This window comes from Phaethon aethereus (assembly GCF_964289735.1).
Source record: "Phaethon aethereus genome assembly, chromosome: 5".
NCBI classification, from domain to species: Eukaryota; Metazoa; Chordata; class Aves; order Phaethontiformes; family Phaethontidae; genus Phaethon; species Phaethon aethereus.
In genome coordinates this window covers 19047846-19074915 of record NC_138579.1, presented here as the reverse complement: position 1 = coordinate 19074915, position 27070 = coordinate 19047846, and the positions used below count along the sequence as shown (strand labels likewise).

At 38.8% G+C, this 27070-nt stretch overlaps 1 protein-coding gene across 1 annotated transcript in view; it reads left to right on the top strand.

The window, feature by feature from the left end:
* Positions 1–27070, top strand: part of SLC24A4 (solute carrier family 24 member 4) — a gene marked incomplete at its 3' end in the record, with an annotated part of 97125 nt that overhangs the window by 5730 nt on the left and 64325 nt on the right. The window contains exon 2 of the mRNA XM_082001060.1: positions 262–372. Within this exon, the coding sequence (XP_081857186.1) occupies positions 262–372 (111 nt within the window). The remainder of the gene's footprint in view (positions 1–261; positions 373–27070) is intronic.

Here is a 27070-nt window from a genome sequence, read left to right as displayed (position 1 = left end):
TCCAAGCTAAATGATTCTATTCTGATAGCCAGAACATGCTAACAGCTCTGATACTGCACCTTCATAGCTGGTTTCACCCTTTGTAGCCAGGAGGACATAACATACGTATTGTTGCATGTGCCCCAGTCACACCTTGATTCTGCTGCATTCACATACAGATGGTCTGTCTATGCTCCTTGCTAGTCAGGGCATATAGTCCAGTTAAGATGATGAAGGAGAAAAATAGTGACAGTGGGCATAACATCTTTCTATTTAATATAGGCCAAGAATCAACTATTGCAGACAGACGTGTTTTGTCAGAAATATGGAGGAATAGAAGGTTGATGGCATCACCTAATGGGACACATGAAGAAAAGAACTGTACAGAGCCAGGTAAGATGGGAAAACTTTGCAGTGTCTTATAAGCTCTTGAGAAGTATTGCGTAGTACTGTTGTGACCAAGCTGCATTGATATGTTAGGGTAAACATAAAAGTGTCAAACTTAGCGGGGGGGGCGGGAAAGGGGAAAAAAAAAAAAGCAGGACTCTTCTGTGTAGAAATAAGGTTTATTGTGCTATATAATGCCGTGACTTTATCTGTCAAAGGTAAAAGTTAATGACTCCAAAACATTCTTATACCTGAACATTATGAGACTTGTGCTGACAATTTGATTTCTCTGATTTTGTTTCTTTTGGTGATTATTCCTATCCAGCTGATGCTGTAGATATTGCACTGCTAATGAGGTGTACTCTTCTTGAAACTATGGGTAGCTAAACATGCGGTGTTTGAGATGCCATCTGAGCACACTAATTTGTGTTCATTACCATTATACATTTAATCATGTTTTGCTAGCTTAATGATAAACTATGTATTTAGAGTAGGAATTTATATTGTGTGGAGGTGCATGACGAAATAAGTAATATGCAAACCCTAGAATCCATTTTACTTCAGCATATCTATCCTGGCCAGGTGATAATGATTGATTGAGGGCAGGGATAGATGACGCATCTTAGTATCAGTTAGTCCACCATGCTTTCATCTTCCCATCTGTCTTTCCAGTGTGTATTTCCTTTCTTTCTCCTTGCCTTTCTGTGGTTTACAGTGTGTGGGAGACAAGACAGTTTGCCAATGGCACCAGCCAAATTAATTTAAAGTTCATTTAATTTTTTTTTTTTAAATATGACACTTTGATCAACTCTTTGATGGCAGCAGAGTCTGTGCCTTCTTGCAGACAGTGATGGTGTGAGGTCTGGGGTACTCTCATCCCCAGGCACTAGAAGAATGTGGAGCAGTACTTCCCCTCTCAGTTACACGTTTGTTGTAATGCTGAGGCACCTGTTGTATAGATTGAGGTTCATTACTGCGCTTCTGCACTTCTGAGAGAGGAGTGGAAGAACATTGCATAAAGTATGTGGATCTAAAAGCTTTAACTGTATTGTTTTGATGTCCAAGAGCTTCTCTGTGCTTCTGTTAAGAACTTTGTGGGTTAGTTTGCTGTTGTCTGCATCTGTAACTTTATGATGCTATTGATTTGTCTGTCAAAGTTGTTCACACATAAGAAAGAAGACAGAAATGACCTTTTGGAAACGTAATTATTCTTGATGAATAGTCAGCAAATACTATTCTTTCCCACTCATCTTTCATTTTTCTCCACATATGTGGATGCATCAATGTGATCATGTCTGAACACATACTTAGCAGCACACCTGGAGCCAAGCCAACGAAGGCCACAAAATCCTAGAAGGTGGATCAGAAAGATGCCCATCAAAGTTCTTGATGGGGATTTCCATTTAGTATGAATGATAACTTTTTTACAATGATACGATAAAACCGCCAAGAGAAAACGTATGCTTATGTGTAAGGACCAGTGCTGACTTTTCCAGATGTTTAGAACCAATACTCAGCGCACTCCATTCCTTTAAAATGACAAGATTTGTTTAAGAACAACTGGAATAAATAGATACAGCTGGGTCATTTTGATGTGCTTTTTGAAATTCAGGTCATTGAGGTGCACTTTTCTCTAACCACAAGAGCTGGACACAAGAGAGGCCCAAATATGCCTCAGGATGCTGAGGTTTTAAGAAAAATATCACGAGACTTGCATTACATTAATGATTTATAGCCACAGTGCTGCAATTAGCCTTTCTTTTTAAAGGTGTTTCTCTTGTTAGAACACACATTTACAGATCAAATATGTCACAGGATTGCAATTATAGCGTTTTTTAGTCACTTCCTGTTATTTTGCAGTTGTGTACAGCTTATCTCTTGTCTATCTTCTGCAGCTGAAGGGGGGATTTAGATACTGCAAGAGTGGCTAGATATAAGATAGCTGCAAATAAAGGGAGCATCTGAAAATACCTGAAATGGATGTTTGTTGGACAGGAATGGATCTGTAAGAACTCATGATTGTTATTGCTCAGTAACAACTTCTATAGATTTAGGTTTTTCTGTGTGTGTGGGGAGAGGTTGGTTTGCGTTTTAGTTTTGGTTTTTTGTGTTCCCTCCTCCCCCCCTTCTTGTCTGGCAGCCAGAGACTTAACATTTGCCCCATAATGAGAAGGCAGGTACAAAGACCTAAAATCTATCAGAAAGGAGCAAGTGGCATAGTTTATCTCCATGGGATGTAGCTTGTGTAACCCCATCTGGAGCAAGTAGTCCCAGGAAAGGTTAAGAGACTTGATCCAGATCGCATAGAAAACTGGTGAGAGAGTGTGGATTTTCAGTTGGAATATGCAAGCTTTCAGTCATTTCTGTCCCTTCCTTAAGCAGTAGACGCTCTACAAATGCATGGCTGTGTAGATGGTATATAGCAGTTTTCTTACGTGGATGTTTTTCTATGTGTATTTAGGATACAAGAACTTCATAATACCTTAGGAGATGCAAGTTCTTGCTGAAAGCCTGTTAATCCTTTGTGTCATTGTAGTGCTATTGCTGTGCTTCCTCTTTATTGGCTTCCGACACAAGTCTGCAGCTTTACTTCCCTTTTCCCAAAGGCTTTTGATGAAGTTAATTTATTTACCACTTCACCCCCTTTTCTTACATGCAAATAAAAAAAATCCCCAGTTGTCAGAAACTGAAGCTATAGAAGTTTTTAAGACCATGAGATCCTAGCAGTTCATGATAGTGGTAAGAAAGGCTCGCCCTTAATAACATCTTGGGAGAAAAACTCCATAAGCATCTAGAAGTAATATTAGAAGCTTGTGGAAGCTGCAGTCTGCTAGAAACTTACATTGACTACACTGGCTGAGATTGGCTCATTTACTGAAGTAGATCATTCTGTATTGTGTTCTTCTGGAAACATTAATAATGCTTCTGGGGCCATTGTATCAGAACAAAGAAAAAAACTTTGAAGTCTTAGTAATGGTGCTTTAAAAAAGAACCCTGAGGCTCTGGCAAAGGAAAGGAAAATATTTATGTGTGTGTATATATATAAGAAAAGGAGAAAGGTTTTTCTTACATTTTGAAGGTTAGAGGGACTGATATTCATGAATATCTTAAGAGGTGCTACACCTTTTTTTCTGATAGTAACTATTCTGCAGTCATAAGAAGTTATAGATACTATCTATGCCGTAACAGCAGCAAAAGAATCGTAGATCAGCTGCAGGAAGGAGGTGGAGCATTTGTGAGCACCAAGACAACCTCAGTTCTAGTCTGGACTAAGACCAAATTCTTACCTAAGTTAACATGTTGTGTAGCATTTTTCCACTGAAGATCCTTTCTGGCTTGAAACTTCCCCTTTGCTGAAAGCTCTTCTGCCATGAAAAAATACAAGTCTTTAAATTGTCCTGGAGCCAGGCTGAAGGGCTTACAGATTTTATGTAAAGGCTCTGGACTTAAAAAATTTCATGAGAGCCTGGGATTTTTGAATTATGAATCTTATGCTTATATCATATTGAGTAACTTTTTGGATGGCTGCTGTGGGTATCCGTGTTTGAGGGAAACCAAACTACCTTTTCTTTATGGCTCTGAAAACTTTTCCTGGGTAGACTCTGCAGGAGGAGGGGTTGATCTGACCATCGCTTAGAGTGATCAGAACAGGAGAGTAGTTGTTTCTAGCATCTTAACAGATCTCATTAGTTTGCAACCAATTTTTTTTTTTGCCTTGTTCAAGCTCTTGCTTCCATCTGCCATCAGCTCACTAGCTTGCAGTGCCATCTGCCCAGCAAGTATGATTTATAGCTTCTCTGCCCCGATGGCTTGCCTCTTGTTTCAAGATGTTCCCATGACTCCATGTCCACCAGAACTCTAAGTAACATATCCAGAGCAATTACAAGCTGGGGTGATGGGGTGGTGCGATGCTTCTAACCATGTGACTCCACTGGCTCGTGTTAGGCTGTTAGAGCATGTCTGAGCCATGGCTGCCTTTTTACTTCAGAATTAAAAGGCACGTTGTAGAAATGCTTTCTGTTCTTGCAGTGAGAGAGAAAGAATCAGTCCTCTACAGTGCAATAAAGTGTGTTTCTCATCTGCACGTGTATAACTGAGTTCTGAGTCAGGATCAAAAGTCATTAAGTCTGTGTATATTTTACACTGTTAGTTGTAACCTTGGGGACTCATGTAGGATGTGATGCATTGTAGAGAAACTACAGAAGTCTTAGACAGTTTTGTAATACTATAGAGAGTGCATGAGCCTGTTGCTTTTTCTACAAAAATCAATGATGATGTTCTCACAGACTAGAGAAGACAGGACTGACTCTTCAAAGTAATTTTCCAAAAGGGTAGAAAAAGCTATTTCTTGTACATTTGTAGTAAAGACACTATATGAAGCATCAATTTCCATCAATTTTGTTTAACAAACGCAGTGCTTAGTTAAATGCATAATTCTCAGTATGATGGACTGATGTATCCTTTTCTTCCTTAATCCTTATAGACACTTTAATATATAAGATCATAAAAACTTCGTGTAATAAATGCTGATCTAAACATGCTTTTGTTGCTGGTGGAATATGTCATTTCGTGCTCATGTAAATTCTCTTTAAACAATGCAATAATATGTATTTCTTCTAAACAATGTGCTCATGATCTTCCCTAGATCAAACTTCTATTTTGTAGCAGGGATAAGTGCCTTAGACCCCCACTTTGAAGAAGTTGGTATTAATAATTGGTAAGCTCAGCATGACCTGCAGGTTCTCTTACTATGCATTCTCGTACAGTACCTAGCACAAAAAGACCATGGTCTCACTGAGGTAATACGGACAATAACTGTGTTATTTGCAAATGTTACCCACTAGCCTTTTAGTCAGACTTCCCCTCTGTCTTGATGCATAGAAAATGCGCAACTGCTGTAGTATAATAGATTTATTGATAGTGCATACATTTTGATTTAAAATATTTCTTTACTCCAATGTCTTATGCCCCCAAAGACCAGGAAATTTACCAGCCTTAAATATCCTATTCTTGTGTTGGTCTAAAAGGAAATTAAAGTGAAGAAAGGTTTAAGAAAAAATTTCTTTGTTGCTTTATGCATATGGTATTTACATAACATATAGGTGCAGTGTCCAGTGAGAATGTGTGTATGTGTGTATATATGCACATAGCTATGTAGTGGAAAGACTTACTAACCAGCTAGCATGTAGCTTATCTCTGTAACCACGTGTCATATGCTTGTGGGGTTTTATTTGTTTTGGGTCGGTTTGGGGTTGTTCCCTGCCCTCCTGGTGTCTCTGGACTCAGTCTTGTCCCTGTAGATGCAGAGTGGTTAATTTTGTTGATTGTGATCTTGCTTGGATGGTTTCTGTTTCCAGGAGGAGATAGATGTGTGACAATTTAAAACTACTTTTAGTGGACTAGTTGAGGGCAAATGCCAAATGTTTAATGGCAAGTTTTTCTTGTGTGGCTTCCAAGGTCTCCTAATCAGAATCCACACCTAGATTTAGGTTGAACTTCTGATTCTTTGCCTGGCTTATTGATACGGATATTAAAAGGGTTGGCAGGTAGATGTCACTGAAGTTAATTGAGAAAATTGTTTTGTTTATTTTTGGTGAACCAGTTTAGGAAATGTGCTTTGTTTGAAGTTAGAACTTAAAAAATAACCAACCTTCTCCTTGAGCTGTTCATTTTCTAGCAGTGTATTAATACAGGCATCCAAAATAGTCAAAAGAAATGAGACAAACATCTCTCTGTGCTTAGGCTCAACCTGCCAGCAGCATCCCCTGGGGAGCTAAGAACAGAAAATGAACTCCAGGGTAATTTATCCATTTCCCCAGGTCTAGGTGCCAAGTTTGCAGGAAGCAGTTTAACACACAGTAAATAAGTGTCTGACTAAAATGCCATTTAAAGATGCAGTAAACAAGGGCAAATGAAACAAAAAGAAACACTATTTAATATATTACTGTGTATTCTTTAACCTAATAAAAATGTTATTTGATATAATGCTTATTTCATGTGACTCAGATTTATTGACAGTTGGTTTTGGTCCAGTTGAAGCACACTGTAGATAAGGACTTCTACAAGCTAAGTCTTTGCTCTGAAACGAAGAAGCAGGCTTGAAACAAAAATCAGAATTTCTAAAATGTTGCAACTTCAGAACCAAATTTACCACCTATGGACACAGGCCCTTACTTTCTTTGAATGGAACAAAAGACCCAGGTTGAATGCTCTGGAGTGCTAGACTAACATCTAAGTTTCCCCTATTAGTCCAGCTCTAATATTTAGATGTCTGATTGCCTATATTTCAAACCACATTAGCTGAGCATTTCTCAAATGCTAATGTAGTAATAATGCAATATCTCTTTTTCTTTGACTGCAGACAACTTGGGCAGGTAGCAGCTGTGTAAATTAGTGACCTAAGGTCAAAGTGGAAATATGTGGTAGAAAAAAGAATCAAATCCAGATACCTTAGTCCTGATTGAGGCTTCTGCAAAGATGATGTTTGAACAGAAGCTTGGACTAACATGACCCCCTGAGGTTCCATCTGACCTGAGTTTTCCTGTGATCTAGTATGGAAACCAAATGAATTATATTTCACTCAGGACACATTTGAAATCCTGAACTGGGGATTGCAAAATCAAAGTTAATGAGACTTGGGCATGCAGATCTCCATGGTATCACTGACCGTCTCACTTTAATGTGGGATAATGTGTGTGTATTTAGGTCTGTTCTTCACTAGTATGACCATGCCGATAGACCTTTTTGTGTGGAAATCTGCTCATTTTGCACTCAGAAAATTGTGCTGTTGTTATAAAAGCTGTGTTTAAGTTTACCCATCCTTATCCATGGCAATTTCATGTTCACTCCTTGCTTTTTACTGTATTGTCTGTGACATGTCACCACGTACTTCAGTTGAGACAGAAAATGGTGCTGTCTTGCTTTGTGTCATGCACAGTTGTTACCACACCTCTCTTCACTGTTGTAGGAGGTGGGTTGAAAAGGCATTGTAAATCAGTCTGCGAGCATTAATCCATACTCTTGGAGCCCTTATGAGGTACTGGATTGTTTGATAGATATCAAGTTAAAACTCTGCATTCATTACTTCATCTCTGTGCTCTCAGTGTCTCATGAGTCTGTAACTTGGACCACCAGTGTGGAGGATTCAGGGAAAACTGGACAAGCACAGAACTGGTCTGCAGGGAAGTAGATTGTCAAAAGCACCTGGAGGTAGAAAATGGTCACCAGAAGCTGCAAGAGGAATAGAGAAACTTGGGGTTTGGAGTTAGGTTGTAGAAAGACTAAGATTATCCAGTTGTGGAGCCTGGAGTTGGAGAATAAGTGAAAGGGGCACAAAGGCATGAGTGAGTGCAGGCTGAGTTTGGATAATGAACCATGGGAAAACCCTGGGAATAGCAAGGAAGCAGGCCCTGGGAAGGAGTAAGCAGAGATAGTGCTAAAAGAGGTATGAAAAATCAAAAAGCAGTGAGAGGTTTGGTTTTGGTTCTGCAGGGAGTCTAGAATGAAAAGCAAAGGGAGTCTCTGAAAAGGGCTTAAGTTACAGAAGAGTTACCTTTTAGCCTTGTGTTTAGCACGTAAAACTGGAAGCATTCACAATTTATATCCATTTTTTTATTTATCTTTTAGTTTGTTTTGTGGTTGGTTTTTTTTTCTAGCATGGATTGTGTATCAACAAAGAACATTTTCAGAGCTTATACTAATGTCACCATCTACATATAAAGCAATTTAGAAAGCCTCACCAAAACCAGACCCTCCTGAGCCTCAACTCTGTCTCTCTGAATCTCAGCGTTTGTTTTGAGGGTCAAAATGACTGATGTAAAAATACAGTTAGGCACAGTGTGCAATTTCATTACAGTAAATTAATTTAAAACTTTGTTCTACTAATATTTCCAATAGGAATCCTCATAATTGAATTATTTTTTCAGAAGTTACAAAATTTTATTACACATATCTCTTACTGTATTCATTAGTGCCAGCGACTTTTTACAGAATAGATGTGGTTATTCATCTAGCAGGTTGAAAATATTCCATGAACCTGCTGACAATTAAACTGGTATCACTCCTGTTCTACAGGAAGGCAAGACCTTCAGGCAATAAAGAGTGATGGTTTCCTTTAGTCTTTAAAGTTGACAGACGTTGAAGACATTATAGTTAAAAATGTAATGGCCTTAGAAACTGAGTAAAATTCATTCCTGCTGGGACTCTACTGATAAGTTGAAGAACTGCAGAACTGGCACTTTGGGTAAAATGCAGGCTACATATATGTGTATGTGCTTGTTCAATTGTTTCCTTTTTTGCAACATTAAATTAACAGTTTAATGTTAATGACAGGTACTGCATTAATGATCTTGAGACTGACATTCTCTGCCCATACTGGCGAACAGTGGCAAATGTGCCTTCCTGCAAGCAAGAGGATAATTTAGACTCTGCCTGTTCAGTTTCCATACATGCTTGTTGGACTATTTTCAGAGATTGCCAAAACCTGATGAATTATTTTTACCCCTGCATTATGATGCACTTGCTTGTTCAGTGGGTTGAGGGTAATATGACTGGATCTATTGCACAGAGGTATTTAAACCTTTGAATAGCAAGATGTAAATATTCACAGATGGTGGGAAACATTTAAACTTTGGGAATGATAAAGTTAAAATGGATGAAATTTATGTTTAGAAGCTCAGACTGAAATGGGGAAATATTTTTTTTTCCCCCCCAATTTACTGTGAATCCACATGTGCTTTGAATTTTGTCACTTCCTAGCCCAAAACGTAGACTCTTGAAGAGGGAGGCATTTGTTCTTTAGGACTTCTGGGAGCCTATCCGTGCTGGTGTACACTGCCATAACTCCACTGTGTAATTACAGCCATGACAGTTTACAGCAGCTGAGGTTCTGCCCTAGAGATTTGTTGCTGGATGGCGAGATGCTGTTTCTGGCTTAGTTCTTTGGTGAGAATATTATCTCTTTAAATACTTTTCATGTCTACGTAGGGGTTGCTTTCTTTGTCTGATTATGTCACGTTTCTTTAAAGCCCTCCACAGGATCTTTGGCTACTGTTGCCTAAAATTGTAAGGCTTTTTCTTACCTTCTTAAGCCTTTCACAAGCCAACCTTACTGGTTGCTGCTAGCCTTTGTCTGCATCCTTTACCTGAACTGAAACTTTGAGATGAATTTCCAATGTCCTTTTGCCTTTTCTTGTTATTTTTATGTAGCCCCTTGCAGATCAGTATGTGAGAGAAGCTGTCTGGAATACTATAGTTCCTCTAGCTCCTTGTTTTGAATCTCACTTCATGAGCCAGGAGTATCATGGTACTCTCAGGAAGTCAGCCAGCCAGGATTGGCTAGACAGTGAAGAAGTCAAAGCTGGCATATTAATTAGTCCTGTTTCAGTGGTTCACAGAAGCTTTGCTAGTTGAGGGTGAAGGGAGAAGAGGAGGGTCCCTGTAGAGCTATAGTGTTGTCTGTCCTTGTGAGATGTAGAATCATATAATCATTAAGGTTGGAAAAGACCTTTAATATCATCAAGTCCAACTGTCAACCCAACACCATGCCCACTAAGATGTAGTGGCAGTCCCTAAGAGCACCTAATGGCAATGGTCAAGAAAAAGGAAAAAGAAGACTAAAAAAGGCAAAATGACTTGCCCAAAGTCTGCAGAGAGGATCAGTAGCTAAGCTGCATTTTTCCCCTGCTTAATCATAAATTGTAGCCAGACTAAGTTCATGGAGCCTGGAGCTGTTGCTGCTACCACCATCACCTCTGCTGTCCTTCCTGATCAGCTCATAATGACTTGACTCTTTTATTGTGTTTTTTTCATGAGATGTAACTTTTCACAATAGAGATGTTTTTCCCCCACTGTATGTTTTTGCAAAGCCTAACATGGGGCACCAAGACTAGTTACTAGTATAAATGTGGCAAGGATATGCCCACAATTGCTTCAGTAATGCTGAATGTTTTTGATTTACGGTCATACTTCACTTGACAACCTTTAGGTATCCAGCTCACCTCTAGGAAGTAAAGTGGTTACCACTTCCCAGCCAGTTGTGTTGGGTAGCTGAACGCTACATTACAGAGCAATCATCATTTCTCCTTCTCCTCCACTTAGAGGGAGAAGGACTGATGTAGGAACCTTGGAATGTATAGATCTCTTCAGTTGCTCCCACAAGGGGGTGAGGGGATGCCTGGCTGGCCCATCTGTGGGCCAGCTGCTATCCACAGAGAATGGAGGTTAAAAATTGTGACTAGGGAAGTTGCAGGTCTCTGCTGTGGTTATGGTTCTACCACTGGGGATTTTTTTGGAGGGGACCACTGTGTGAAAGGGATAGTATAAAATACCAAGACTCCTTTGCCGTACCAGGGATAAAATGAGAACCTCTTGTTTGTAGGCTGAAAAAGGAAGAAAAGAGTTCAGCAGTATTTTTCTCATTTGCTCACTGTGTGAACAAACCGCTGCTTGTGCCCGACTCAGGTTTTTGAATATTTGGGTGGGTTTTTTTATTTGATTGAGGACCAGAGGATGAGGGGAGGCTTTGTCTTGGCCGTAAGTGACTTTTAAGTATGGAACAAGTACTTCAGGTTTGAAGTTAATCAATTATGTTTTTTAATTCTGTGTGTGTTTGCTATAGTTATTTGGTTGTCCAGGATTGATTAGTAATAGCACCTGATGGGAGAGTTCTTACTTGGAAAGGCAGTCTGGGATCATCTCCAGAACTGCTTTAATCTGTGGATATTCAGGGCAACTAAGTTTATTAAGTACTACTTAGGTAATTAAAGGTTGGAGCTGGGCTGCATTCTCTGCAAGACAACAGAGTGGTAAAGGGAAATTGGTCAACTTGGTTCAGTCTTATCTTCTGTATAGCATGGGAGTCTGGTCCCACCCAACTCAGAGTTTGATTTTTCTAATGTGTTATGGGGTTTTGACAGTAGTAATAATATTACTCTTCATGTAGTTTCAGAGGTAGCAAAACTAGCATGAATTGCTAGTTGAAAGTGGAAAGTTGCTAGTGGAAAGGAGTATTTATAACTGTTTATGAAACAATCATGATACCAGTTTTGCACTCTGGACTCAAATTTGCTTTGAAGAAAAAAATGCACACTGGCTAAACAATAATTATGACTCTGCTAAATAATTACTTGTGAAATTGTCCTTATTTAGTAACTGTTTTACCAGTTTGTACACATAGATGTAGGTACAAGACCAATTTGAACATGTAAGAGTTACGCTACATTGAAAAAAGGACAGTTGCTGTGGTCATACAACTTTTTGGTTATGTTGGACACTTTGAAAATTCAATGTTTTCTCCCCAATTCCAGCCCCTGAAGGGTGGAAAATTGCTATGTTGGACAACATTGGTTGCGTGCCTGTCTTGTGCTAAGGCGCTTAGCCCTGTGACATTTTGCTGCGCTCAGGCTGTAGTAGGGGGTGATATCTCATGATTCTGAAGTGCCCACAGACATGACCCCAAACTGACATCTTGATCATTACTATAAAAAACAGATTATCGTGTGTTTGTGTAGAAGACTAATTCAGTCACTGTACTAAGTGGAGAGAGTCTTGTTCATATTGTTTGGAGTTTTTACAACAAAATCTTGCTTTTTGGAAGTTACAGATATGTTTGTCTCTTTGCTTTAATCAATATTTTAATGTAGCAGGTGAAGTTTGTGTCCAGTAGTTCTGTGCCTTGACATGAAATGTACAGGGCTGCATAATAACCTTATACACCTATCTTTCCTGCAAGAGACCCAGATCCAGTGTTTCAGCATGGCACAGAGGACCAGTAAATCCTCAATTGTAGCTGTGGCTGCAGCAGTGACTGCCTTTTGTGATTTCCTCCCATATTCCTTCACTCCACAAAAAATATTTCCCGCCCCCCGCCCAGGGAGCAGTAGTAGGGAACCTAGATTTCTTTATCCCTTCTACAAATATTATTCCAGTTACATGGGCTGTGAACATGAAAAACATCTGTATAACAGTAAGCCTTGCTCTCCATAGAGAATGAAGATGATCATGGCTTTCCCAGTGGTACATTTGCACCTACTTAGGTGCCACAGTATACATAGAGTGACTGTAAATGTGGTGTAGCTTGTCAATGAGGCACCTGTTTCTTATCCTCAGATTATTCAGTTCATTGTTCCAATTATTTTTTCTCTTCTGCAAAAATACCTTTCCTCTTTTTCTGCCTGTAATCTTTAATATGTGAAAAACAAATGGATTGCTTGTTTTAAAAAACTGTATCAGAATAGGTATTTACAGGAGTAAAAATTCAAAGTTTTTACAGTCACTATGTTCCCAATGAATGCATTTATGTTCTCTTAGTAAATATATTTGTGTGTTAAGGAAACAATAGTAATCCTTTTACAAGGGTAATGACTAAAAATTATCTTTCTCTTCTTTATGTAAATGCTGTAGCATACCCTTCAGTGATTTGCTATTTTAGTTGCACGGTGACTTTATACACTTAATCTTGGAGAGGCAATGTAGATCGTATTATTTAACAGCCATGGATAAAAGCCTCTTGCAATTATGAGATTAACCAGAGTTACACTATGTTTTAATTCCTCCTGAAGTCTAATATATGAATACATGTGTACTTTGACTTAACATGCATTTGACTTTTTTATTTTATCTTTTTTTTCTTTTTTCTTTTTGCTTTAGAGAAAAATTCTGTTAGCTGAAAGATTTTTTTGAAGAATTTAAAAGGCTTAAATTCTATGGGTGTTCCTTCAGATGCTGCTGTTAGGATGTGAGGGCTAGGCAGCTTTACCAGTGCAAAATAATAAAATGAAGACTAGAAATTTGGCTTTACTGGCTGTTGAGCTGTATAGTCCATGTCTTATGAGAAAATAATTCAGATTATTCGGCTTTCTTTGAAACAAACCCAGGAAAGGAGTGTGCTTTTTCCTCCCTTCTGGGAAAATGTTCACTCTCCAATATATGAAGGTAGAAACATATAATTAAAGCTGTGAGGAAAATCATACTGTTGTGAAGTATTCATTGATGATAAAAATCGGTAAAATCCGTTGTTGTGTTGCCCCAGCTTACCAAAAGTTAATGCTAACTGTAAAATAGCTGTGGCTTTTTAGAACATGATGCATCATTGTATTTATTTGTTCTTAACCAAAACATTTAACTTTATGATGTAAAATAACTTTATGGGGAAAGTATCTGTTAATTCAGATGCTTGAAAATAGGACGAGGTTGGCTTTCATAAATCAGCACAGCTCGTATTTCTTGATGTTGTGTAACAGCTATGATGTGATGCTAGAATTTAAACTTCAGAAAAGCTGATTAGTGTAAACCTCCCACATAGTGTTGAGGACAGGCTGGAGTGACATCTCAGCTGAAGTGAAATGACCCATACAAACACGGTTGCACTTCAGTACTGCAGAAAGAGTCCTATCTCTCAAAGTTAGTTTAAACGTATGGCTAGATTTAGGGTTTGTGTTTATTTACTTTTGGTGTCTGGATTAATTTTTCATTTAATTGACATCTTTTTTTGTCCATTTTTTGGAAACTATGGGTTTTACCGTTTTTGGGTACTATGGAATGGAGTTTTGCAGTTGAGATACTAGCACACAAACAGCAGTCCCTGGAGGAGACCATTTTTACCCCAGGACAAAGCTGTCTAGAGCTGGAAGTTTGTTGCAATACCCCATACTACAGTGCCGTCACTTCAGTTTGAAGCACAGATTTTTAAGTATACTCACAGTAGATCTAACTCATGATTTCACTTGCCTTACTTGTACTAAATCAGAATGTTCGTTCAGCTTTTATGCACAACTTTAAACATGTAATTAACCTGAAGTTGAAGTTGTTGATCCTTTCTCGAACTGGGACATTTCCAAGGCCTTGAGTATCTATCAAGAAGAATCATTCATGTTTCAGCCTGTGTTCAGGCAAAATGGGGACTTAAATTCCCTCAGGAATTGAGGTTTTTGAGGTTGTGGGTTTTTTTTTTTTTTTCTTGAAAGGAATATTTTAGTATTGTGGCCCCACTGGCCCTTGCTAAGCTGCTGTTTACATCAGTAGGGCTTCTCCATACACAGCAAATGCAGCGTTGGACTGCTTCATCTAGTGGAAGATGGGGTTTTGCTGTTATTACCTGCAGCTATTACTTGCATGCAGGTTCTCCGATTCACATCAGGGATGATACATTCTTTAAGAAGCACCTCTAATTGAAATGGGGAATGGAGATTTTTTTATGTCTCTGTCTATTATATTTGTATGATCTCTAAAGCTAGTGTGTGAGCTGACCATCTAATGACCTTTAAAAATGCAGCCTTTGGAGAGATGAAGAGGGATTTGTTAGTTGACCGATTTGTGCTAGCAAGCTCCAGTTATTTACGGAAGTCTGGAACTTTGTGCTCTTGGATTTAAAGAATACTGTGTAATGCAGATCAAAGGCAAAATATTAAAATCTTAATTCCACTGAGAGAAATAGCCTTTATTTTGGCACTCAGAGACTTTATTCTTAATTTGTGTTACTAATACACCTTATAAAACAGGAAAAATTTTAAGTTCTCTCTTAATTTATTGTGAAACCATTTTTCTTTCACAGCAGGACTATGTAGCAGTCTGTGAAGCTTATTTGTCATTTTAAACAGTGAAACTCTGTTCTGATATTAAATCATACGAACACCTGACAGCAAACTCTGCGATTTTGTATTTCCTCCACTAGTTACATAGCAAAAACATGGACATGCTCAATTTTATAGTTAAAGTACTGCAATATCCCCGTGTTGTCAGAATGATTAGAGAGCGTATAGATAAGTAGGAGGAAGGAGGGGAGGGAAGCCAAAGGAAAGGACATTTCAAAACTGTTATTGTTGCTGCTCAAGAAGAGTGTTTAAATCAGTACAGATGGAAGATGCTAAACAGGGTTTCTGTGGACTTTTACAACCAACTTAAAATTCATGGGTTATACATCTGAAAAAGATCACAGTGAAACTAATTTGTCTGGTGGAAAGCGAAGTAGTCATTGCTTGAAGTGTTTCCCTCTCAGAGAGGGAGATGATGAAAATTAATCACTTCCAGGCAATCTTCCTGTGCTGTCTTTTGCATAGAAGTACCTTGAATCATGGTAGACGACTTTGGGTGGTAAAACAGAAACTGTAAATCTCTGTGTTTGAGGCTGTTTATTTGACCTTGGCTCGTGGAAAAGTGCCAGCTGATGTTAGCAAGTGTTGCGTGTGGTCTGAAAGCACTATGTCCCCCTTGAAAATTAATTCCTTTACCTATTTCTATGCATCCAAAGCAATGGAACTGGTATTGGCAGCTTAAAAAAGCAAAATATTATTGTAGAGTGTGGTGTACTCCTGCCCATAGAAATTGTTTCTTTGACAGTGAAATAACTGGATATATTACTAAAAGTTAATCTATTCTCATTAAAGTCAGTAAGGAAAATTCCCTTGAATGGGAGAGGGAAATGGGGTGTAGAGTGGGATTTTAAGGGCCTCAGTACTTAGAGACAGATTCTCTGTGAAATCTTTGGAGTAAAGGTTCTGAATTCTCTAGATCTTGGTTGGAGTTAGGTGTCTTTGGCAATCTCACTAAGTGCATCCTTAGGTACCTGGACATCTTGGCACTCCAACAGTAGGGGAAAAGTTTAAAGAAAACTTTCTACCATGTTTTAGAGGAACTGTATTTTCTCTCGAGTGCTGTAGGCCCCTAGCCCCAAATCATACCTGCAGCACTCCCAGTGAAGTCGGTGATGACTTCTGAACACAAAATGGGTTTTTGACAAGTACCTTGGGTAGGATTCGATGAGTTGCCCTCACTACAGCATCTTTCGAATGATAAAGCAGAAAGAGATGTTGAGGTGGGGGTCAGTGAAGCAGCAGAGAGAAAAAGTCTCTGACTGTAAGAGAAAACTCGTGTTCAAAAGTTAGCAGTTTTTGTGGAACTGTGGAGCTGTTTTGCCTTGCTAGCAACACTTTCTTGCTCATTTTGGACTGACATTAGTAAATGTGCAAAGATGCAAAACTGTTACACTGTATGGATCAGCTTAAGGGCTGTAGTTGAGATAGTTATAATACTCTTTTTAGGGAGAGGTGGTACTCTCTTGAATTAGTGACCAGTGAGATGCAAGAGCACTAGTCTGGAAATCGAAGGATTTAGGTTTGACTTTCTTTAATGAAAATGGCCATAATAACTGTGGCTTATGCTCAATTCAGTCTTACTTAGGTGTGTAAGGAGTACTTCGAGCATACCTCATTGACCTAGCCTCTCCAGGGGTTTTGGCAGATGCTGTTTTAGCCTGTTACTGGAGAGTAATGTTGCTCAGGTAAAAGCTAGTTGCCTCTTTCCCCAGATGAAGGTAGCACTGCGCAGGTGAAATCGCTTAGGGAACTTGCAAGATAAACAGGGAGGTGCTGAATTCCTGCTTCCTCCAGGGATAGGTAACGGCTAGTGCAGGCTTTCTGGACTGCTTCTTTAGTCTTATTTACTCAAGTGCTGTATTAGTGCTGTTTTAGTCCTAAACCTGGTGGTTCTGATCTAATCCTCCATGTTGCAGGCCTCATTTATGGAGTTTGACTAAAAATATTTTTCTGCCTCACAAAAGAACAACGTGGTTGGATGTATTAGATTGAGATGCTATACTACAGTAGTGGAAGCTGCAGAATACTGCAAGCAGAAAGACAGTCTTAACTGCAGAATACTCGACTCTAGGCAGTTATGTGCACAGCATTGAAAAACAGTGATGACAGTGGGGTTTTTTTTTTTAACCTGTTGAATATTTGGCTTTTTAGATAGTAGTGAGCACTTGTTATTAAAAGTTTGGTTCCCTGTAATGCATATCATGTTGACACAAGAGTAACTTCCATGTGACATTAGCTGTTTAAAATTCAGACTGTTAGTCATGTAGACAATGTTTATCCTTTGGGGAGACAGGCACCCCAAATACCTAGCACACTGAGGGTCAGACAAATTTGGTATATCCTACTTTTCTGTTCTAAAACAAGCATCCTTCACAGTCAGTGTTACATTAGAGAAGTTCAGTCTCCAGAGACACAATTCTAAGTACATTTTGGTAAAGGCCCAGGTAAGATGGTAGAAGCATGACCAACTTCTTTCTTAAATTGCTGTTGTAATTGTATTTCTTTACATTTTGCCCATGACTTTTCATTTTGCTTTGCTTTGTCATAGGCTTTTGTGAATTCTTTTCATTAAGACACCTTTCTACTACAAATGTGATTTTGGAAGAGCTAGTATATGTGTGACTTTGAAGGACGTTTAGTTGTCTCATTTGTGTTGCTGCTGGCATTACCGCTCTGTCTCTCGGAACAAGTGACAAGAGATGTATAGTGTAACTGGACCTTTCTATTGTTCATTTCTTATTGATTACATGTAGTAAAGACGTTTAGAATGTAAAAATTAAGATATGGTGCTTACTGTTACCATCTGCATATGCAGAACGTGACTCCAAAATGCCAGCTGATTCTTTCTCCCAGGGCCTGGCTCTCATATTGGACACCAGGAGTATTTTAGGACTCTTGTCCTCTCCTTGCTCTTCCAGGACTGGCAATTTACCCGCTAATATAGAGCGCTCCAAATCTACCTTTTGCACCAAGCAGGCATTGTGGACTCACTCCTCAAACGCGGTTCATCGCCAGATTTGTCATGCATGTTCCGTCAGTCGGGCAGCCCAGCCGCCACCGCTGCTGTCACTGCCCCAGGCAGCAGCTCAGCGCTCTTCGCTTGTGACTGAAACCTGTGCTGGAGGATTCAGTTCTTCAGAAGACCAAGTCTATAGAAGCTGAGACTGTTCCTTAGACACTATATCATACATCATGTTACTGGTTCTTATCTTCTACAGCATACCTTTGAGTGCTTTTTTTAATTGATTTCTCTACTGAGCATCCACAGACGATCTATCAGTAGCAGCACTATCTTGTTCGTACTATGTATTTTTAAATTCTCTATTTAAACAATTCCCAGTCTTTATATCCTTACTGTACATTATCAGTAGCTCCTGTATGGAATGTCACTAAAACGTGGATGGACTGCAGGCTTTCTGCATGTCTTGCTGCTTATTTGTCTCACTTGCAAAGTATGTTACAGCTGAATAGCTGAGGTTGTAATTAGACTTCGTAATTTTGAGGCATGCATAGAAATGCTTCTTCCATCCAAAGAACATAAACTGTAATAAACTCGGGGCACTCATTGTGGTGTGGGTCTTTTAACTGGAGGAGTTGAAAAGAGAGGGTATGTTTCATGGAAATGGAAATCATGAGGAAATTGGGCCATGACAAGAGATTGATGTGGTGCCGTTTGTGCCTCTCTCCCTCTGCACTCACAGCTCGCCCTCGTGTTCACTTATTTATCTTATTACTTTTCTGGGGAATGTCCGTAACATCTCAGTCCCATGTGTGAATACTGACATGGTTCCGTCCATACAGGAATATGTATGTTCTGACTGAGGCTATTTGACCAGAAAACAAAGATTATCATTTTTTTATGTAAGTAAGTATGCATGTTTGCTGAAACATCAAAGTTGAAATATTTTGTTCCCTTTCTTTACAGTCCTGCCATGTTCTGTGTTCTCCCCTCTTTGTGAAAAGCAAGTTCACCTCATAGCAGTCAGATGGGTGCAGTGTAGCACAGGAAATAGAAATTTGGCTAACCAGACAAACTCATAAAGATAAATGGAAACATACAGCGTCTGAGTAGACATGCTCAAGAACAGTTCTTATAGCCATGTTCCTCTGCTATAGCAGAGCATTTCCATTATGTCCTGTTACCTCTGGAACAGCAACCAAGCCTGTCCTTTTCAAGCACTCAGTGGTCAGCATTATTTTATGATTCTGGACATTTGTATGTAAATTGTATGCCCTGGAGCGCTTGTTAGAGATTTCTTCAGGAAAGAACTCTGAATTTTGAACTGAGAGAGAAGATTGCAAGAGCAAGTCATGTTAGTCTGGCATAATTATCTAAAAAAACCTAGGGCTAAGATGCCCAACTGAGAGATCCTGTGATGTATGTCACGTGCCTGCTGTGACTGATGTGTGCACGTGTGGTGAGTGACAGAAGCCGGAGCAGAATACACAGTTGTATTTTGTCATGTGAACTTTTTTTAGTGTTTCCAATGTTTGAATATGCTGGTGAATAATAGAGGTTGTCTTAAGTGAATACAAATAAAACCCATGTAGTATGCCATATCCTACTCCATTTTTGTTTACTCTAGATATTAAAGCAAAATTGCTCTTAAGTAAAATGTTTAGAAGGTTGTATTTTTTTCTCAAATATTTTCTTTCCTGTCCCCTTGGTCTACTAAGGCAGGCTGTCTCAGTAACCATAAATCCAACAGCACAAGCTTCCAAGTGACAAATTGGTATTAGTACATTTTTGCAACCTCATTAAATGATCTAAAATAGCTTAATTATATAATTCTACATCTGTGGATGTTTTAAGGAAATATTTTAAAATCAACTGCCAGCTTGATCTCATGCAACACATAATTTGATTATGTCCCTAATTCAGGAGAGCATGTTGTTAACGGGCTCCGCTGAAAGTAGAAATGTTGAATGCTCTTAAACAGACACCTCAAAGAAAATCTAATTTCTTAGTTTTGAACTGATGTCATTGTGGGAGAGGGTTGTCCTTTTCACACACTGTGAAACAATACTATTGAAAAGAAAGATTGCTTGTATAAGAAACAAAATCTGTCTTCTAGTTATTACCTATTCTATGCATACATTGGATTATGCTCAGGATTAACATAGAGCTGTGCTTTAAATCTTAAGGAATGAACATCCTGTCACCACTTCATTTCTTCCGTTCTGAGTTTACAACTAAACCTAGAAGTTTCTTCTTGCATGAAGTATTGAACTAATTCCAACTATTTTTATCCCCCCCACCAAGTTTCTCTACAGATCATGTAGCATCTGCAGAACTGGTCAGCAGACATTGCTCCCGACTGAGAGCTTAGTGAAATATATTCTGTGTTAAAGTACCTTTTCCACATAGGTGGCCTACAACGTTCTCATATGTGAGCCCCTTGCTTAATAGATCTAACAATAATCAGTAATATTAAGTAACTTATGCTTACAACCTCTCCTCTCCCTAGAGGCAGAACCCATTGGACCCATTCTACAGACAAAGAACTGAGCTCAGGAGCAATTTTAAATATCCTTTATAAAGGATAGAGGCTATGCACAAGTTGAAACCAGAAGGGTTCAGACAGGATGTAAGGCAATGGTTTTTCACCATGAGGGAAGCCAGGCGTTGGACCAGAGAGGTTATACAGTGTCTATCCTTGGAGATTTCTAAAGATGTGATTGTATAAGCACTGAGCAATCTGATCTGATTTCACAGCTCACTCTACTCTGAGCAGAAGGTTGGACTGAAGACCCCCTGAGGTCCCTTCCAGTCTGAATTTTTCCATGATCTTGTGATCCGCAAAGCGCAATGGGAGGAATAAGCACCAAAATTTACGTCAGACTTCTGGTGTGCACCATAGGTATTGCCCATGTTCAGTGTACAGGTGCCAACACTATTTGCAAACCTGAGCTCCTCCTGCAGGAGTGGTATAATGGTGTGCTTGGAGCATATAATTTCAGAGACTTGGCCCAAAATCTGGAAACTATGGCCATTTTCTCTCAAAGCTGTGGCTGAAGGAGGGACAACAGTGCCTGCATATTGTGTAGCAGTCTAGGAGTTGAGAGGCATGCTTGGGGAATTCATAGTGAGTTGCACTGTTTCCATCACAGCCTAAGTGGATTCAAAGGCACGTTTCCCAGGAGCATACCCTAATGACAAGACTGTCCAGTAGTCTGGCTGGGAGTATGGTCCACCCTTCTTGCTGAAACTGGATGACTCTGCAGCCAGGAAAATGGCACTAGTGTGCCTAAGGGTAAATGTAGGTAAAAAGAGTTTATTAATTTCTACTTTGCGTAACGCAGAGTTTACCACTTCTTGTCTTTCCTGGAACTGGCAGATTAATCTTTGATCAAGAAAGAGGGGTGCCTTACTCTGTAGCCTTTTGATTCAGCCAGCAAGTTGGATGAGACAGGTGTAAAGGGAATTATTTACATGTATCGTAGGTGCTCTTACAGCCGGCTACTTTTCAACACCTGCATCCAGAACCAAGACAGACGATTAAACTCAAGAAAGAGGAGTGATTATTTTACTGATACCCTTTGGCATACTATTACTTCACTGTTCCTGCTCCTGGTCCCTAACAGATCAGCAGGTGGATGTTTGGTGTCATGCAACCTAAACATCTTTCCAGATGTTGGTTTAAGTAATTGAATCTTCTTCATCTAGGTCATAAGCTCTTAGCCTAGATCTATTTTTTGGCCAAAATTAAAGCTTATCATGCATTTTTCTTATATTTTAAGCAATGTGAAATAATTTCATGTGCTTTATGGGTCGCTCATACAGAAGGAGGAACTACTAACATTTTCCCCTGACTTCTTTTTGAAGTGTCTTCAAAACATTCCGCTTGGCAAAAGCAGAAGGAGCTTTTTGCCAAGACATTATTTTTGTAGGTGTGTAACCCTTTTTAATACATCTCTTAATTTCTTAGTGTATTAAAAATAGATGGGAATTACACCTACCCAAAACATCTGTGATACCAAATAGGCAGCCAATAAATCAAACATTGGGAGTTAGCAGAAAGCAAAGAAGAGAGTTGAAAAAGTATGTACCTTTCTCTCATTATGCATCTCCCATCAGTATTTTTCTGGTTTTCTCACTGATTTTTCTATTAAGCAAAAGTATTAAATAAGCATTTGTCAGAAAACTGAGTCATCTGTGAACACATGCTAAAAGAGAAGAAATTGCAGAGTATATTTTGATCTAAAAAGCATTGTAATTGGGAACCATCAAAAGCTTTTCCAAATCTCTCCTGAAACATCATACCTACTGTACTGTAAGCAAGATAATGCCTGCCATTTGTTACTACTACAGATTACTAGACGTGTTATCTTACAGTGTTAAAGCATCTAGCTGAAATTTTGTTCCCACCACAATATTTTTCAACTTATGAAGGGAGTATTTTGATTCTGTTCATATTGTGCTTTCTGCACATGTATGCATGGGAAGTGCTGATAGCATAAGAAAATGGAGTGCAAGATGCTCATACACACAATTACTGAAATACACATTTATTGCATATGCAGGCATGGATGTCACACATCCATTACATAATTATGCCCCACATATATAACATGTGACATGATTAAATGAGAGAAGAAAATCCAGCTAACGTCATAAAGGAAGATAGGGGGATCTGTAGCAGACCCAACTTTTATTTTTTACAGTATTTGTGTCTGTATGGGTGAGTAAAGGGATGTGTACAGCTTCCCATTTGTACAGTACAGGCAATCTGTCAGAACCTGCCCTTAGGCGAGAGTAGTAGTGCTAGACTGCTACTTCTGCTGCTGTGCAGCTGGGTAGGAATTGTCTGGAAGTATGTGAAATCTTAAAGCTCCTTCTGTGAGGTGCTGGCAATGGCAATAAAACTGACTTAAGAAGACCTAGCCTTTGATGTCTTGTTTCTCACTCATTACTCCCATTTACTGTTTGTTACCCTTCTTGCGCTGTAAAGCAGCTCAGGTAAACCTCTAGGTAAAGAACTGCCCTTATTAAGTTTATACTAAATTTACTAGGTAAAGATGCCCTGAGAGGGCATCTCAGAATAGATGTACATGCACAGCTTGTGGGGAACAAATGCGGGAAAAAATTTTGTGGCAGGGCAGACACAGGACAGGAACTTCTTACTCCAGCTTTGCTACTACCTGAGACTCGGGCTTTTTTTAATTACATGTGGAGTTACAGCCTTAGTGCGGCAGCACCTAGGAAACCTAATCTGCATCCAGGCCTGTGCAGCCCTGTATTGTGCAATGCTGAAATGCCCATAGCAGGTCCACAAAAGTGCTTTGCCGAGTCTGGGACTTCCAAAAAACCATGAGCCTATATGTGATTCTTCCTCTACCAAGAAAGTACCTCCTCTCCCTGCCCCTGATAAACCAAGGACTGAGGGACACTTTCTGCTCTGAGATGTAAATCCAGAGACATTGAAAAAAATACAATTATGTCAGCTTTCTAGGAGAGTAGATACTCGGTGTAGGTCTTATAAATACTGTATTTTGAAATGTGAACATGCATATGCAGGCCAGGATGATGGTGATGGGCCTCTGATTCCTACCTTAATCCTGGGCAACGCAAATATGAACTATTCCTTACTCAAGATGTATTTTTAAGGTTAAACATTCTTTCAGCAGCTGTGATAAACACAATAGTGCGGGTATAGCAAGTGACCAGGTAGGTAGTAGAACAGAATCTGTGACCCTCATTACCGTGATTTTTTTCTTCTCTCTTTTTTTCTTTCTACTTAGTGAATGGAGCTTGCAAACACTGTTTACTCTTCTGTAGTATCTAGAGCTTTGAAAGGTTGTTCTTGTCTTGCAGAAATTAGCAATTTTTAAAGGCATAAATAATACTGACTAATTACTTTCTGTGCCACATTGCAAAAAAAAAAATTAGTAGTCTTGCAGATAATTTCTTTCTGATGCCACAGGCATGAACATTTTCCAATTGCAATAGCTCTTTGACAATATGAGGAAGCTCTGAATATTAAACAGCAAAAAGTTTGTACATGTGTAACAGGCAGGTGTGTGATTTAGTTGAGGTCATTGTCGCTATTTTGAAAGTGAACTTAAGAATTATGTTGGTCTGGGAAGTATCTACTATGTAATTGTCTTTTGATTCTAGATACAGGCCTTCTCTACTTGTTTGGGCTGCCTTAGGACCCAATTCAAAAAAGCTTCTAGATATTATTTGAGCTACTGACATGCAAATTTAAGTGCTCTGTTGACATAGTGTAATAAAGAAATGGAAGCATAAAAGTTATACACATGTGTTTATGCTCAACTTTTTATCACTGAAAGCTACCATTAGATTGTTAGTTCCTTCGGTTGATTCATCTCAAATTATTATATAGGTCATAACAAAGTCAGTCAAATGCAGCTCTTCATTTTGCTGTAGGTTGGTACACCGAGTATAACATGTTTGTCTTTTGGGGGTTGATAATGAATTTCAGAGACTCTTTTCAAAAATACTCTAAATTACTATACTATATCTGAAAACCACACAGTTTCCTTTCTTTTATTGACCAGGTTATGTGTAAAGTGTTGGCTTTTCCATCACAGTGGTCAAGGATTTCTCCATCTAAGCAGAATTTGTGAAATCTACTCAGTTTCATGAACCAAACTTTCCTTGGCATCCAATATACCAAAGCCACTGGAACCAAAGAATGGAACGCTGAGACAGAACTCTGTCTGGCTCCATATGTCTAGGGGTTACAATTATATACAGTGCCTTCAGCATTAGGTGGTGTCTGTCTGCAGTTTTCTCAGGTCAATTAGAAAGAACTTGTAGTTCATTGCTGATGAAATTTCGTCTATTTATATTGAATCAAAGCTCCATTTGACTACAGTCAGGGTTTAGTGTGGATTTTTATTTAATGACTTAAAGTTTAGGACAAAGGTGGTAGTGCTGTTGAGGTTTTAAGATGAAACTCACTTTGTAACTAAGGAATATTACAGAATATTTTGTCTTATTACTGCCTTTACTATTGTTCGCCACACTGTGGCTCTCACTTATTTGGTCCAATGTAATAATTGAGGTACATAAGCATTTTGTGCAATGAAACAGATTGGTTTTTATTGTTAGTAGAATGTCAGAACTCTAATAGTGATAAGGAGTAATGCTGGTATTTATGCTGGTATTTATAGGTATGCTATATCTATTTGATACATGTTCTCTTTGTGATTAGAAGTATTTTTAATCTCTAGAATAACCTGGACTTCAGTGCTGTAGGCATGCTCAACTCTTACTAAAAAACTTAACTCTTGTTTAAATCCATGAGTATCTAGTTTAGGTGTTCTAGTAGCTGTTCAAGCTTACATATTTCTCTCTCTAGCCCATAAGTACTTCTCAATGTGGTCTTTTCACAGTAGGGCCTAGTTCTCACTGAACACGCAGGAATTAATTAAGGAGTATTCCTGTACATCTAGCTGAAGAGACTGGAAAGCATGTCAGTGCATGAGGAGCAAAGAGCAGGACCTCTGCACCTGTTGCTCTTTTAAATGTACTCATTTAAAGGACCTTCTCACAACATGTAAATAACTTTTTTTTCAGGGTGTTCTGAAAAGATGTGGTGTGGGCTATTGCTTTCACGAAACAGGTTGCAGCAGGTGTTTACCGCATGGTAGAATACCAAGGAATAGCGTCAACCTTGCTCATGATCACTTTGTGCTTCAATAGTACTGGCTTGGGCACATAAACCTAACAATTTCCCTTGTGAAACATTGAAGAAGAATGCAAATAAAAGTTACCTGCTGTATATACGTAAGACCTGGGTAGCTGTTATTTTGCCTAAATAAGTAGTGAATTAATTTGCTGCATTTGGTAATTGCTTTATGTTTGTACAATGATGTCTAAGTATGGGTATGCAACTAAGATATCCTAGTGTTACAGGACTTTACAGCACTGAAGTATAATACTGTTTGTGTCTATAAAATGTAGATATACTACATTAGCCACCAAGAACTCCTGTCAGGAGTAGAACCTGCTTTTTACAAACATTTACAGAGGTAAGCTTGTCTACCTCTGTGACTCAGGGACACAGGAACACCCATCCCTGACCAAAATAGCCCATCATCTTTTTTCTTGTTACAGAACTGAATGCCTCAATGCCCATATGCTTATCAGCAATTTGAAATAACTTACTAGATAAGTTCCTGAAAATCTTGCAGTTTTATATCTCATCACGTCTTAAGCAGTAATGATGCAGAACTGTACCCAGGGGTATGAGGTCCTTACCTGATATAAATGAGTATAACTGTCCTCAAGTCTTTGAAAAACTGGCACTTTGATGTAGCAGGAAATGGAAATCACAAGCAAGTCTATGATAATTTCACAGTAAAAAGCAAATGAATGTTTTAACAATGCATGTAATCCAGCTTCAAAAAAGATTACTTAGCAACGTACTGTATTGTCTTTAAATCCAGAGTGGATTAATAAACAAATGATTATGTGGGGTTTCTTGGCATAACCTATCCTGCAGTAGGTTAAAATAGAAGATGAAAATACCTGATAAGAAAGGTCCTTTCTAGCTTCAGGATGTGCAAATCTATGAAAATTGATTGTAAAAGAGGAAAAAGCATTTGCTGTGATAGAAACTTATGCTAAGATATCACCTCACTTTTTTTTACCTGTTTGAGAACTTGATATGAAATATTCAGAGGACAAACAATATTGCATTTCTTATTTGAACATTGGGAGAACACTGAAAAAATGATCCCCTATCAAGGGCACCATTTAAAAAAAAAAACCCACACCAATTGCTCTTTGGAAGAGTAGTAGTTAGCATTTAGAAACTGGATGTTAAAAAAATCTTGCCCAGGGTATGAAAGATGATCTGGCTTGGTTCTTAGGAAACGGGAAAACATACTGAAATTAAACGTAAGAGTAACTGAGAAAATGGGCACCCTGCGTCTTCATTTTTGGGAACTGCAGATATTCAGGTTCTTGGACATATTACCAGTCCCAGTTGAGTCTTTTGTTTAGAGATTTCAGCCTTCCTGAAGCAGGACTGCCCACAAATGAAGAATGTAATTCTAATAACAGACTAAATGGTTTGCTTTCTTCCTTCTAACATCAAAAGTAGTGATGGGTAAGCTGGAAGGCATTTTTCCAAGATCCC